This window comes from Peromyscus eremicus, chromosome 5 (assembly GCF_949786415.1).
Source record: "Peromyscus eremicus chromosome 5, PerEre_H2_v1, whole genome shotgun sequence".
NCBI lineage: Eukaryota > Metazoa > Chordata > Mammalia > Rodentia > Cricetidae > Peromyscus > Peromyscus eremicus.
In genome coordinates this window covers 61882170-61897616 of record NC_081420.1, presented here as the reverse complement: position 1 = coordinate 61897616, position 15447 = coordinate 61882170, and the positions used below count along the sequence as shown (strand labels likewise).

The window sequence follows — 15447 nt, the reverse complement described above, 5'->3', positions numbered from 1 at the left end:
TTCTGGCAAATTTCTATCTAGTTTCAATGCCAGGTGGCTGTCACCTACCCTGTGAAACAGCCTCAGGCCTTTCCTGGCTCAGTCCCGGGATCCACTGCAGCACTGGCCTCCCACCTCATGACAGCCAGCAAGACTAGAGAGCAATTTATGTGTTTGCTGTCTGTTGCTGCCAGCAGGCAGCAAGTGCCTCCAAGGCCAGGGCAGGAATAGAGCCATCTCTGCACCCCATCATATTGCCTGACATGTTTTAGGCTCAATAAATGTTAGTAAATCGAATGCCTGTCAATCCTCTGCCCTCCGTTCTCCAGGCTAAATATGCCAAGTCATTTAGCTGCTGCATACACGACAGTTTCTAGATGATAATGAGAGACTAGAGGAAGTAAAATGTTCTTCCATCTGGCCCAAAGCTGTGTATTTAGGTTCAGAAATGGCAGATGCCAGCTACTCTCTTCCACTTTCGCCATCCATGGTATGCTCTCTCGAGGAGGGCCACAGTTAACAGTGGAGACTACTCTGTCTGAAGTCAGTGACAGGGAGTTGTATCCACTGTCATCCAAAATATACAGATTCAGAACCTCAAGTGCATGGCTGTGGCATGCTCTCCTTATGGCTTTGCATGCCCAGCACCCTCTGATTGAAGTCAGAATACTTTGAGGAGACAGGGCTAAAACAACTGGTCCAGGAGACTAATTTGGTCCCTGCCCTGAACAGAGGAGAGGCCTTCACACGCTCCCAAAGCTCAAGTGTGACCAAGCAGGATCTCCAGCAGAGACGAAGGCTACCAGGACTCTCAAGCCACAAATGGCATTTAGCATCCATAGGATCCACTCATTACAAAGGACAGAGAGGAGCCGGCGAGCCTTTCTGCAAGTCCTTGGAATGCAGGCACACCAAGATGCGACCAATAAACCAAGCCAAAGCAAACTCTGGAATTATCATAAATAAGCGTTGCCTGATTAACCAAAAGGGCCAACGCCAAAATGACAGGAGGAGAGTGCAGGTTTGGCCCCTGGAGCAAGAGAAAGGAAGGCAGGAACGAGCCGGTCAGCTCAGGCCACTCTGACCTGATAAGAATGCGAGCTATATGCAGTCGTGTTTCTCTAGCCTGAGAAGGGTGACCTGGAGACTTATTGGGTTTCACAAACACAGGCGATGCTACCCATCTCCACGGACCCGAGTTCATGTCTGCCCAGGAAAATCTTGGCTATAGTTCATCCCTCGTGCATCCTTTCTTGGGGAGGGAACATGCTTGTTTCTTGCCATGCGCATCCTGACCTAAGTGGGGGTGGGGTCTCACTGTGATTCAGTCAACAGACAACTCATTATTTAAACATCCATTCTGAGTCTCTTAACCGTGATCCCATGCACACGGGCTGTGAGTCTCTGGTGCTTTTCCTTGGAGATATCATTTTCCTTCTTCCCTTCCCTCCTTCCCTCTTTCCTCTTCCCCTCCTCTCTCATTCCCTTCCTTCCTTCTTTTGCTCTGGGGACCCAACCCCAGTTCTCACATAAACTAGACAAGTGCTCTAACAGTGAGTGAGCCTCAGCCTATATTATTTCACTTTTCATACAGGCTAAGTTACTTAGTCTGGCCTTGAACTTACTTTGCAGTCCCAGCAAAGCCTTGAACTCACCATCCCCCTGCCCCAGTCTCCCTGGTAGTTGGAAGTATAGGCCTGTATCACTAATTTACAATCTAATTTACTTTCTACATTTCTATAGGCACAATCCAGATGGGGGGCTAAGGGTGACATGAAAGATGTGATGGACCCTACCATGCAAAGTTCAGGGTATAACAAGGTGCTCGCTGCCCGCTGGTCACAGCAGCAAGTATTCTTCTGTTTATTAACCTTCCTGGTACCAAGAGTGGGAATCACTATTGCGATACTGTAGCTTGGGCTGGGGCCTAGTGGTTACACTGCAGTCTCTGCCTTCGACGCTTGCTTGGTCTCTTGTTCCTTCCCTGAAACATCTGCATTCCATAAAGAGCCAGCTGTCAACCTCTGGGACTCCCTTGGCGAGAATCAGTCTTTGTGTGAGGAAATGAACCTACCTGTATGTAGATGAAGTGTTCTTCACTCCTTTCTTAAGAGATAATTAAGTTGTACACACACACAGGCACATCAATATTTATGTGACCTAGTTCTAATAAGTGAAAAGTGTGGGAGGCCAGAAAAAAAAGAAAGAGGATCGCTGCATTTTTGCCTATGTGTTTCTTCTAAGCAGACAGACAGGTCAGAGGTCACGGGGAAGCCTAGCTGAGCCTATCTATCTAGCTTGCTTCATTGCTTCTGATCTACCTGATTTCTTCAGTTTGGGAGTGTGAACGTCCCCAGGGTATCAGTTTTCATCTCAGCAGAAAGCCAGTGTGTTTTCTGCAGCATGATGCATCTCTGAGCATAATTTAGAGAAACAATCATTAATCTTTCTGAAGTGAGAGTTTGGTCCATGAAATGTACACTTGGCATTTATTTTTTTTTCCCTTGGCATTTGTACTATCTTGGCCAGGTGAAGCCCACCACGCTGGACACCAGCATACACTACCTTATCTTTCTCAGCAGCTTAAGCTCTGCAGGCAAAGGTGCTTGTAAATCCTCAGCACTAGAGGAAGATCCCTGGCAGGATCAGGACCTATCAAGTGTGCTCAACAGCGATGAATAGCCTTGACAGGAAAACGATTTCTCCTTCTACATGATGGATAACAGAGAAACGAGCAAGGAGACAGAGAGAGAGGCAATTTAACGAGCACCTGCAGTGGCAAAGTGAGTGATGTTTATGTGGTGTGCAGAGAGACGACAGCGTGGCGACGTGGTCTGTCTCAGCCATTTTGCTGTGGTCTAATATCTCATGGTGACAGGCTGATCAATTGAAAATAATAGGGCAGAGTTCCAAAAATCGGAAGAGGCTGGTGTCTTTTCCACTCTAACGGAGAAGAAGAATAAGGGTCTTGGGAAAGCTAGTTTCTCTCTGGTGGTGTTTGTTGGTCTCAGCCTGCTCCATAGCTGTGTCCCCTCTACAGACAGTGGATGGGCGGAAGGAAGGCTACACACAGTGGATCAACAAAAAAGTTGAAGTTGCAAAAGTCTGAGATTGAAAAGTGCAATTTTTGTTTGTGTGTTTTTGTGTGTTAAATACATGTGTACATGCTGATGTTGGTATGAGCATACCCATGTGGAGGCCAGAGGTGGATCTCAATTATCTCCTTCAATTACTTTCCACTTTCCTTTTTGAGACAGGGTCTCTTATTGAACCCAAAGCTCACCGATTCATCAGTCTGGCTAAACAGTGAGCTCCAGGAATCCACTGGTCCCTATTTCCCCAGGACTGGGATTATGGACATGCCCCACCATGCTCAGCTTTTATATGGGTGCTGGAGGTCCAAGGTCAGGCACTTAGCTTGGGTGGCAGGCACTTTACTGACTGAGCCATATCCAAAACCCTGGCTTCTGCTTTTAATGTTGATTTAACCTAGTGCCAATTTTGTGCCACCCCTACCAACTTAGGCCATAGGACCTTCATAGGGAGACTTCACCAGCCCTCCAAGTATCACAGCACACTTAGCCTTTGCCCTCATCCCTCCTCTGTTCACATGTCTCTCCTTCTGTATGTTAATCTTCTCCAGTCTTCTACATAGACCTTGAATGGTATATCCCTTCCCAGTCCCTTCAATGATTGCTTCATTCCATGGACTCCAACAGCTGGTTGAACATATGAGACCAAGAGCCTCCAGTGTCTTATTACCAGCGCCAATGATCATCATTTCTCTAGTGCTTTCTCTGTCTGGGAACTGACCTGGGTGCTAGAGATATAAATATGACAAAGACTAGGAGACTCTACCAGAGTGCTAGTGATGTACACAGTCAGACAAGTTACTTATAAGTAAGTTACAATATTTATAATGTTAAAATCAAAGCTAGTGTTTTTCTATACATAGCCATGTTACATAGAAAATTATACCCAGAAAGTTTTTAACACAGTGTCTTTTCATATAGTAGAGACTGTCTTGGAACTTTTTAAGTAGCTCAGAGTGGCACGGAACTCCCAATTCTCCTGCCTCTGCACCCCCAAAACTTTGAAATTACAGGTCTATACTACCAACCTCCAGGTGGCATCTGAACACCTTATAGGATGTAACTAAAATGCCCAAAGTTCATTCATTCTATGCCTGGGCTTGGTAGAGTTCTGGCCATCACCAAGAAAAAAGGAATCCTTGCCCACCATCTCAAAATCTGACACAGTCATGAAATCAACCTGATGGTATTTTTCTGGGGAAAGCTAGTGGTACCAAAGGAAAACCATCAAGCATGAACTTACCAAGTTCTTATTAAAGTGGAAGTCAAGAAATATGGTATGTCTTCCTTTAAGACCAGCTTGAAATACTGCATTGTGTACCATAGCTGTAAGTGTCTAGCTATACCACTGTTCAGACATACCAACATACACATGCCACATCTGCACCTTGGAACTCTTGGAAGCTCAACATAGCATTGCTAACCATGTTAGTAAATCCTAATATGTTCCTAACCGTGGCTCAGGGCAGATGCAGCTAAGTGCCTGTTACCAGTCTACTCCTTGCAGCCTTCTCTAGCAGCACCGTGATTTTACTTGAGGATTTTCCTTCTTCCACAATGCCACCTGGTTAAGTTGCCAAGCAAGATGGTCCCATTTTCTTTGTCAATGGCTGGTTTAGAAAGGAAACCAGAGAGCTTGCTTCTATGTGCTCTCATTGTTATGGGAGGACATAGCAAGAAAGGGAACCACCTGCAAGCAAGAAGCAGAGGCTCCCTAGGGATTTTACTGGCCTTTGCCGGTCTAAGGAATCACGGGCATTGTTAACTGGTCATTGTTTACCCCGCTGTATCTTCTCTAACAGCTGGAGCTCTAAGGCATTCCTACTTGTAGTCTCTTACTCGGAAACTCTAGAGATTTATTGTATTTTTATCGTGTGTGTGTGTGTGTGTGTGTGTGTGTGTGTGTGTGTGTGTGTGTGCCATAAAGGCCGAAGAGGACATCAGAGCCCCTGGAGCTGGAGTTAGAAGCTGCTGTGAGCTGCCCATCACGTGTGCTGAAAACCAAACTCCAGTCCTCTGTAAGGGCAGCAAGTGCCCTTGACTGCTGAGCCATCTTTCTAGCTCCTTACCCGATAATTCTAAGAAACGCTAATCAATATTCATCCCAGGCAACTGTTGATACCCTTCTCTATGTCAAGATGTCAAGGGAAAAAATGATACCCACAAACCCAAGGTGAGTACAGCCCCAGGGTAGACCCTTCCAGGCCACCAAGATCAGCTTCAACTGTTGGCAGGAAAGGTCTAGTCTTTCATTTCCTTTTTAAGCTTTCCAGGCAAGCTGGGAGAGTCAGGACCTCTAAAGAGGATTGTAACCAGGGATTTATAGAGCTAGGCTGAATAACACAGGGTCCTTGTAACTTAACTGTCCGTTTACGCAGGACTGTGCCTAATTGTATGTGTGTGGTTTTATGAGGGGACTGATTTCACAACTTGTGGAGGCCTGCAAAGGCTTCCTACTACTTACTCAAGGTCAGAGAATCTGAGCTTGCTTTACCCAGCAGGGCTGCATAATGGGATGATTTGGCCACCGGTGTGGTTACCAGGTGTTTGGAAGGGTCTACACTTGGCTGTACATTGTCCTTTGATCTTGAAAGGGGGAGGTCTTTTGCCTTGCCCCTTGGCATTGTATAAAAAGCCCTTTGGAATAATAAATCTTGAGGCGACTGGGTATTGACCCAAACTCCCCCTGCCCAGCTATCCCATGTCTCTGTCTTTATTATTGTCTCTTTCTATTGTTTACTCATTCCTCTCTTCTCCCCGCAAGAACCCTTCAACAGGTCAGAGCTGGACTCTGACAGACTCTGACAACTGTTATTAGATTCTCAAAAGGGTCTATTTCCCATTCTGCCCCCCCTAAAGCAACGAACCACTGCAGAAGATGCAGTATTAGTTACCTTTGTATATCTGTGACCAGCACACCTGACAGACATAACTTAGAGGGTGGGATGGGCCATTTTACCTCACAGTTCACCACAGTTGGGTAGAGAGAGAGGGAGACAGAAACCAGATGAGGGCAGGATAGAGTTATCAAGACCATACCTCCAGTGAACCATATCCCCCAGCTAAGTCCCACCTCCTAGAGCTTCCAGGATTTCCTAAAAAGAGCACCACCAACGGGGACCCTAGGAGTCTGTGGGGAACATTTCCCAGTTAAAGCATGACACACCCGACATGCTTAGAAAATGAAGACATATATAAGTGGAATATCTTAGTCTTAGCACTCACGTATTTCCATAAATGAGAACCCTATGGGGTGTATCACAGCGGGTCAAGCTCCCCTGTTGCAATATTACAAGCCCACAGGGGCTTCACCCCAATCCACACTGGATTGCACCAGCTGCCCCTTTGCATGTTGCTTCAGAAAGACCATTTGCTTCCTAGGTAACAAGGCAAAGCGAACACACAGGGAAGCGTGTTTGCAGGATTCTAGGAAAAAGGATGCCATATACTGCAGGAAGCTTCTCCAACCACACTGTCTTCTAACCTTTGGCAGGGGAGGTCTGTTTAGTAGAGAACACCCCCTTCTTTGGGGGATGATCAGGAGAGGAACTTCATTTCCTAGCCATTATAGAAACTGGTCAGGCTAAACCTGATATAAAAGCCTATCACATAATAAATATTTGCAAATACAACTGCAATTAAAACCGGCTTTAGAGCAGACTGAAGCAAAACAAAACCTAATGATAAGGCACAGAATGGATGATCCGGAAACGGCTTTAAGGAGGGCATGGGCTAGAAGACATTTCCTGGATCAAGGAGGTAAGACCTCGAACAGGAAATGAGGAATTCAAACCATGTGTTTTGATTTCCATTCATTTTTTTTTTCGTAATTGTGATTTCTTTTGGAATTGTACGAGTATTTTCACAGTGTTTTTTAACCCATCTCCTCCATAGCCACATTGGCGCATGAGAAGAGTCTCTGTTACAAGTTAATAGGGAAATGAAAATGAAAATCAAAATAGACCCCGCCTATTAGGAGGGATATTTTATTTTTGTAGTTCATTAATTAATTGATTGTTGTTTTTGAGACAGGGTCTCTCTCCATAGCCGTGGCTGTCTTGAAACTCATTATGTAGATTACACTGGCTTCAGACTCACAGAGGTCCGCCTGCCTCTGCCTTCCAAGTGCGGGGACTAAAGGGAGGTGCCACCATGCCTGGGTATGCTCTTTTTATTTTTTAAGGATTTATTTTTATTTTTAAGCATCGATGTGAATGCCAAACATGATTGCTGAGAATGTTTCCTTAAAGTGGTCTGTTGCTCCATACACTGCTAGTGGCCTCTCAAAAGCTAGACAAAGAATTATCGTACGATATAAACATCAGTTCCATTTTTAGACTCACACCTTCCCCAAAACTGAAAGCGAGTGTTTGAACAATGTACACAGTTGTACATTCATGGCCATAGCAGCACTCTGCACAAAAGCCCAAGGTGGTAGAAACTCTCAGTTGTCCCCAGAGGGGTGAGAAGATAAACTCAGGGTGGTACAGACAGTTGGGTATCAGCCCCGAAAGCAAAAAAATTCTGACATGTGCTTCAACACGGATGAACTCTGAGCACATCATAAACAAAATGAGCTGATTGAAAAAGAAACACTGCCATTTGATCCCACCTCTACAAGGCCCCAAGAGCAGTCAGGTTCACAAAGACAGAGGGTAGAGTGGAGGTTACCAGGGGCGGAGGAGGCGCATAGGGAGCAGCTGTTTGTTAGGACAGAGTCTCAGTTTGGGATGATGAAAACATTCTGGAAATAGACAGTGGTGGAACTGCTGAGGATGAACTTAATACACCAGAATGATAAAAATATGTGTTATACATATTTTGCCACAGTCACATGTAGCATGAATCTTAAAGAGTCTTATTAATAAAAACAACACGATATCACCACAGTCAAACAAGAGGAGAGGGGGCCATGGTGGCCGGCAACACTTACAAGATATAGGCGATCACCCCAATGGACCAGCAGTCAACAGCTTTGCTGTATGGTTTCTGAGCAAGAACTTCAGGGGCTGTGGACAGATAAAGAAGATTCACAATCCTGCTGATTTAAGTGCCTGAGACCAAAGCCATTTACTTGGACTTTTAATTTTCTGATTTTTGTTTTTCCTTGTTGGATATTCAGATTTTGAGCCACTGTGAGTCTAGAAACTGAGCAGGGGGCTGAGGAACCCAAACTATCAGTGGTAGAATGCATGCTCAGCCTACACAAAGTCCTACGTTCAAGTTCAACCCCAAGTTCCAAAGATATTCAAACAGATAATAAATGACCCCATTTGTCAGTTTTTCTAAGTTAAAAAAAAAACACCAAAGAGGGGTGTGTGTGTGTGTATAGAAATAATCATCCATCAAATGATCAATAAATATTCTAAGTATCATAGCTTAGTCAACAATATTGTGAGAAGGTAACACTCAATTGGGGTATGGAGTATGAGCTGTACCCCCAAAGTGACTAAGGACAGCATCCCTGGTTCCTGTGGGGTTTGGTGAGGTGCCATGGGGACAAGGGCAAATAGCCCTTCCTATGCCTTCATGGAGTGTACAGCACAGCAGAGAGGGCTAGCCTGGAGCGCTCTTGTTTTCCCTGAGTTGGGGGTGATTTGCCTACTGGCACTCTCACCTGCTCCTCTGCTGAGTAGGGGGACTGCTCCTTAATCTCCCTTCATCACTGAGCCAGGAGTCCAGCAAGAGCCATTGCTTCCAGGGCTTGGGCTCAGTTTGAACCAGCCCTGGTGCCCGTGTCCCTGGCCTTGTGGCCACAGCTCAGGATCAGGTCTCTACCTGGTGTCTGTGACCCACAGTGTCTGGTGCAGGGGGCACTCGATGTGGATTAAGTACACGTGAGATGATCCATCTCCCTGACAAGTGAAACCTCCTTTACCTTAAACATATCCATGCTCGAGGCCTCTTTAGTGCACGAGTTCCAGAACAATCACAAAGGGAGACAAAGTGAAAATAGAATCATTGATAAAGTCCTTGCTATGCCTAGAATTATGTGTCCTCTGGGATTCGGATGGCTTACTAACCCCAACAACCTTGGGAAAACACTGCTATCATACATTCATTATCCCCAAGTTATAGAGGAAGACACAAGGGTACTGAGAGGTTGAGCCAAGCGGTCAAAGCCAGCCAGCCAGGAAGTGATCTCTTCACCCACTTCTGCTCCGAAGGGTCCTAATCTCACTAAGTGCTGCTCTCAGCTGGGGCTTGTGCCAGCAGTTCCTAATGTTCACTCTTCTCATCTTCTCAACAGACACTGCGTGAGAAATGCACCTGAGCTCTGAGAGCAAGGGCAGGAAACAGAGCCTCCTTGGAGAAGTGGTTTTCCCCAAGTCACAGTCAGACATGGAAAAGCAGGCCAGTCTGAGCCTCATTCTGGATCTTTCTGTTAGACCATACTGTTTTATTAAAGTGAGAACTTCTTCAGTCTGTAAGAAAAGTCCAGAAAATCTGCCACGGAAATCTGTCCTTTCATTCTCTTGAAGATAAATGACTCCCTGAGCAAGAACAGGAAGGTGTAGGCTGAAAAGGTAGCTCAGTTGGTAAAGAGCTTGTCTTGCAAGCAGGAGGGCCAGAGTACGACCCCTAGGACTCAAATAAAAAGTGTGGAAAAGCCGGGCGGTGGTGGCGCATGCCTTTAATCCCAGCACTCGGGAGGCAGAGCCAGACGGATCTCTGTGAGTTCGAGGCCAGCCTGGTTTACAGAGTGAGATCCAGGAAAGTCACCAAAACTACACAGAGACACCCTGTCTTGAAAAACAAAACAAAACAAAACAAAGTGTGGAAGCACACCTGTGATCCCAGTGCTGGGGAGGGAGAGGAAGACGAATATTTGGAGTGTGCTGGCTGGCCAGCCTAGCCTACTTGGTGAGATCTAGGCCAGTGAGAGAGACACTGCTGAAAATAACTCAGGGTGGACAGTGGTTGAGTAATGATAGACAAAGCTGTTCTCTGACCTCCATACAAAGGTACGCACATGTGCACATGTACCCAGCCACATACATGCATCTGCACATACACAAATGTGCAATACATACACATATATACCCATACGTTAAAAAGAATAGGAAGCCGTACAAACTCCTGTTGAGTATCTGCCCACGAGAGAGAAATACAGCCTACGGATCGACCCAAATCTCATTTTACATTTCAGTCCTAAATTCCATCAAGTCTTTTATCAGACTTTTTTTCAACAGAATGGAAATGCATTTGCATGCCTGTCTTTTCTTTGCTATGGTTGCCCTCAGTGCAGTAGCAAAAAGGTTTACAGACCGGTGAAGCAGGGTGGTCACCCTCTTGAGAAACAGCCCTTGGAGAGTTAGAAGCCAGGTGCATAAGTGGGTCCTTCCTGACTCACTGCTAAGAGGACGTTTCTCAGCCTCCTCTGTTATGGGAAGTGACAAAGGGAGCCACTTAACCACAGTCAATGTCCTTTTGATTTAGGAGGCTGACACTCTGGTCCAAGTGGACACATTGGCACAGACGGTGCTCAGTGACTGCACCTGCAGGAGCACTATGGGGCCTGATGACAAGTTTATCACAGGCAGAGGAGGCACCCAAAACACCTGATGACATTCTCACTACACACAGAGTGACCCAGATGTCAGGAGCAGAGTCAAGCCGGTGGGTAGAGGCCCTGATGACAAGTTTATCACAGGCAGAGGAGGCACCCAAAACACCTGATGACATTCTCACTACACACAGAGTGACCCAGATGTCAGGAGCAGAGTCAAGCCGGTGGGTAGAGGCCCTGGACCACTTCAAGGATCCCAGGGCTCATTAGCAAGAAGGCCAGTCTTCCAGCCTGGTCCTACCAGCCTGCCAACCCAGGTGTCAAATGGCACAGAAGCACAGCGGAATTAGTGCCAGCCTGACAGCACAAACTCACTGTCATTGCTGCAGGTGCCCAATGTGACAGACACGGAGAAGGAAGCTGTCCAGATCTAATGACAGCTGCTTACATAGTATATAAGCAAAGACTGGGTCCATGCCCTGGGCTAAGATGTACAGAGACTACCGCCCTGCAAAGCCGTATCTCTCCGAGGATGAACTCAGTTCGTCTCTGTTCCCTTTTCCTCCCTCTCATTGACTGTGGGAGGAGGAGGGTATCTCTAAAAGAATAAAACCCATTTCCAAGTCCTCAGTGCTTAGAGACAAGAGTGTGCTGGTACTAGCCACACATTTCACCTTGAGCAGGAACTCCACTAACATTCTGAGCAGCTGGGGAAGGCATTGCAGAGATTTCAAAGGAAGCAGCTGATTCACATTACTTGAAACGTTGAGAGAGAGAGAGAGGGTGTGTGTGTGTGTGTGTGTGTGTGTGTGTGTGTGTGTGTGTGTGTGTGTGTGTGTGTGTGTGTGCAGGAGGCCACATTCGGAGGCCAGAGGACAGCCTTGGCTTTCCTTTTTCAAGTACCATAACATACATTTTTTGTTTTTGAGACAAGGCTTTCCATGGCCTGGGACTCAGCTAGTAGGCTAGGTTAGCTGGCCAGTGAGGCCCCAGGGATCCACCAGGGATCCCTATTTCCCCAGTGCTGATATTACAATCCCATCGCATTCAGTTTCTAAAACAAAACAAAAAACCAAAAACCAAAAGCCATAGGTTCTGGGGATTGAACTCAGGACCTCATGCTCACAAGCCAGGCACTTTACCGCCTGAGCCATCTCTCCAGGCCTGTGATACTCAGGTTCTTGAAGCCATGCACTTGCTACAATCATTTATATATTGTGGGATTCTACCTATACAATAAAGTTTGTAACATCAATCATATGGCTAGAAAATGTTTCTGGTTTGCATTTGGAGCATGAATGTTAGGGGAAAGTTCTAACTTATCAATAGGCAAATATCGGGATAAAAAAATTGTGGACGGAAATGTCTGCATTCATGCCAAACTTCTGTTGCTCATTTTGATGTCATGGGTCTGAGGCCAGCCTGAGCCACAGTGAGCTCCTGGCCAGCACAGGCTACAGAGTGAAACTTGGTTTTCAAAGCATAAAACCCTAAAACTAAAAACAAAACAAAATAACGAATATTTAAAAACATGAAGCAAAGTGCCAGGCAGTGGTGGTGCACACCTTTAATCCCAGCACTCGGGAGGCAGAGCCAGGCGGATCTCTGTGAGTTCGAGGCCAGCCTGGTCTACAGAGAGAGATCTAAGACAGGCACCAAAACTACACAGAGAAACATGCTGTCTCTAACCCCCCCCAAAAAAAAAGAAAGAAAGAAAAGAAAACCACAAAGTGAAGTGCTTTGCAAACAGCATCCTCAGTAATTCCAAGTATTTAAAAACACTGTGACATGCGTCATACATACACCAAGAGCCTGAGTTCTGATTTCACCTGTAATGTGACTGCTGGAACCACAGGGAACATTCTTTGGAAAAGCTCACCCCAATGGCTTTCAATGCTTTCCTTTCATCCCACAGACATGCTTAGAAAACAGAAGGGGCAGGGATACAGCTCGGAGGTAGAACACTTGCTTAGAATGTGTGAGACCAGGCAGGAACCGGAAGGCAGGGTTATAAAGTAAAGGAAGCTGAATCCTGCTCTGGGTTTTCCTCTCGGGTTTTCTCCAACACGAATTAAAGCCTGGACTGGAGGTGGCCCCCTTGTTCGAGCTTTGCCTTCACCATGGCGCTCACTGATGCAGACCTGCAGAAGCAGGTTAAGCACATGATGGCTTCCATCAAACAAGAGGCCAATGAGAAAGCAGAAGAACAGATGCGAAGGCAGAAGAAGACTTAAACATTGAGAAAAGGTTATCTTGTGCAAACCCAAAGACTTAAGATTATGGATTATTATGAGAAGGAAGAAGAGCAGATTGAGCAGCAAAAGAAAATTCCAATGTCTAATCTGATGACCCAAGCAGGGCTCAAAGTCCTCAGAGGAAGATCTCACTTATCTGCTCAATAAGGCAAAGCAGCAAGGTGGTAAAAGATACAATCAGGTACCAAGTGCTGCTGGGAGGGCTGGTCCTCCAGTGCTCATACCAGCTGTTGGACCGTCGAATGACTGTGCATTGCAGAAAACAAGATTTCCCTTTGGTGAAGGCCGCAGTACAAAAAGCAATTCCTATGTATACAATTGCCACCAAAAAAGATGTTGGTGTCCAAACTGACGAGGAGGCTTACCTGCCTGAGGAGATAGCTGGTGGATTGAAATCTATAACGGGGATTGCAAGATAAAGGTTTCCAACACTCTGGAAAGCCATTCAGACCTCATAGGCCAGCACATGATGCCGGAAGTCTGGGGAGCCTTGTCTGGTGCAAAGGCCAATAGGAAGTTTCTGGACTGAGCCTGGGGCAGTGCTGGTCATCTGAGGCTATACTCCTGAAGAAGCAGAGATCTGTGTGGCTTCTTCTCTCTGTTCTAATACTGATAATCAATGGATACCCTCTGCAGCTAATGCCCTCGGCCCAGTGTCAACGGAAGGGCCTCTTGGTGTGGACAGGAACCCAGCCCCAGCTCATCTGACATCACAGCTGTGCACTGGTTCTGCAGCAGGCCACGAGGGGTCAGATGATGCTGCATGGCACTCACCAAGGACCCATTTTTTCCCTGCTCCTAGTCTGGTCTAGAGTGAGTTGTACATGCTGTCCCCTGCTCTTTGGGTGTGAAGTGCATGGGGGGTGGAGCTTATGTTCCTCCAGCAACACTAGCTTCACTGTTACTATTTGGGCCTAGTTTCCCTTATCTGTAAATGTGATTTAAAAACCTAAGCCACAAATACTCTTTATTTATTAAAACGAAAGGTTTATATGGAAGAAAAAAGAATGTGTGAGACTCTCAGTTTAATATACACACGTGCATGCATGCACACTCTCTAAGTAGGTTGACATGGAGATCAAATCCTAGGATCTCCCAAAGCCAGTGGAGAGACTGTCTCCAGTTCTACCCTTCTGTTCTCCTGAGTCCACCTGCTGGTTTGGACCGCCTCTTCCCATTTTCTGCATTTCTTTTCAGCAGCATAGTAGCAGATAGAGAGCACTTGGGGAGTGACTGAGTATTCTGGTCTTTTCTGCAGCCAGCTTGCACGGCGCTAACCAGCCAAACGCCTTATTATGGTGCTATCGGTCTCAGACCACTTGGCAAAACTCTGCTGCAATTCTTCTAAAAAATAAAATAAATCCACAGCATCCAACTGACAACCTTGGGGATGATAATAAGTTTCTAGACCAATGAGGTGCAGAGCTGAGCCTGGGGACTTAGCAATAAACACCCTGTGAGCCAGGCTGCCAGGGTTCCTTGAGCCTGGAGATGCCAGGGGATTTTCCCCTCAAGGCGAAACAGACTTTTCTAATAGCATGCAGCAGAATTGACATGTAGTGGGAAATTCAGTCAATGACTTCCCAATAACCCCAACATTTTTAAAATAGGTAGGCTTTCAATTCAATTCATGTCAGTGGAGTTAATGACAAGGGACTAGGGGTTGTGGTACTAGGCAGAACAGGAAAGGGCCTGTTCTCCTGGCACAGCCTTGTAGAGAGCCCAGTGGAGAAGGCTGTAGAGAGACCCATACACTTGAAGGTGTTGAGAAGAACTTATACACAGTACGTCCCATCCTCTGACTGTCTGTTAGGCTTGGTCAAAGCCAGCCTTTTTAGGCATAGAGAGAGCAACCTGGGGCTGTGGGGGGAACTCTCCCTGGGTAATACACAGTTGGGTCCTTCAAACCTCTTACCAAAATCCTCCAACATAGCAGCCTCATAGTTTACTGTGCCTTACACTATCCCCCTCCATCCCTCCTGGCTTTGGGAATCACACTGTGACATCTAGACTTCATACTGCTGGAGACAGGGATATAGAACAGTTCTTGTATGTCCCAGGCCAAGCACAGTCTAGTTCAACTGAGACCCAACCTAGTCACCACACATGCCATCATTCTTATAGGATGATACTTTCAAATTCTGCACAAGTGGACTATAAAGAGATCTATCACTTTAAGAATGTTTAGTGAGTAATACAATGGTGGGGGGAGGTGAGCGGGAAGTAAAGGGAGAGGGAGGATGAAGGAGAAAGAGGAAGAGAGAGAAAAGAAAGGGAACAAGGAAAAGTAAGAAAAAAAAAACCAAAAAGGTTTTAGAATGCCCGTAACTGTTTATGAGGAAATACGTATATTGAGTAAAAGCAAGCTCAATCATTCCATAATCAAGTAATTACTGCCAGGAATTTGGGATAAAAGAAAATTGGCTCTAATTCTCTACATGTGGGTATGCCTGCCACTAGGCCATTCTTCTTTTAAAAACCCTTTCTTAAAGACATCTCAGAATTACTAGGTTTAGCCGGGCGGTGGTGGCGCACGCCTTTAATCCCAGCACTCGGGAGGCAGAGCCAGGCGGATCTCTGTGAGTTCGAGGCCAGCCTGGGCTACCAAGTG

At 46.1% G+C, this 15447-nt stretch overlaps 1 protein-coding gene and 1 pseudogene across 2 annotated transcripts in view; one reads left to right on the top strand and one right to left on the bottom strand.

Moving 5' to 3' along the window:
- Camk1d (calcium/calmodulin dependent protein kinase ID) overlaps positions 1-15447 on the bottom strand; it is a 415689-nt gene that overhangs the window by 32709 nt on the left and 367533 nt on the right. For both annotated transcript variants that reach the window (XM_059263561.1, XM_059263562.1), the window contains exon 6: positions 8005-8080. In XM_059263561.1, coding sequence (XP_059119544.1) covers positions 8005-8080 — 76 coding nt within the window. The remainder of the gene's footprint in view (positions 1-8004; positions 8081-15447) is intronic.
- LOC131911471 (V-type proton ATPase subunit E 1-like) lies at positions 12702-13365 on the top strand (annotated as a pseudogene).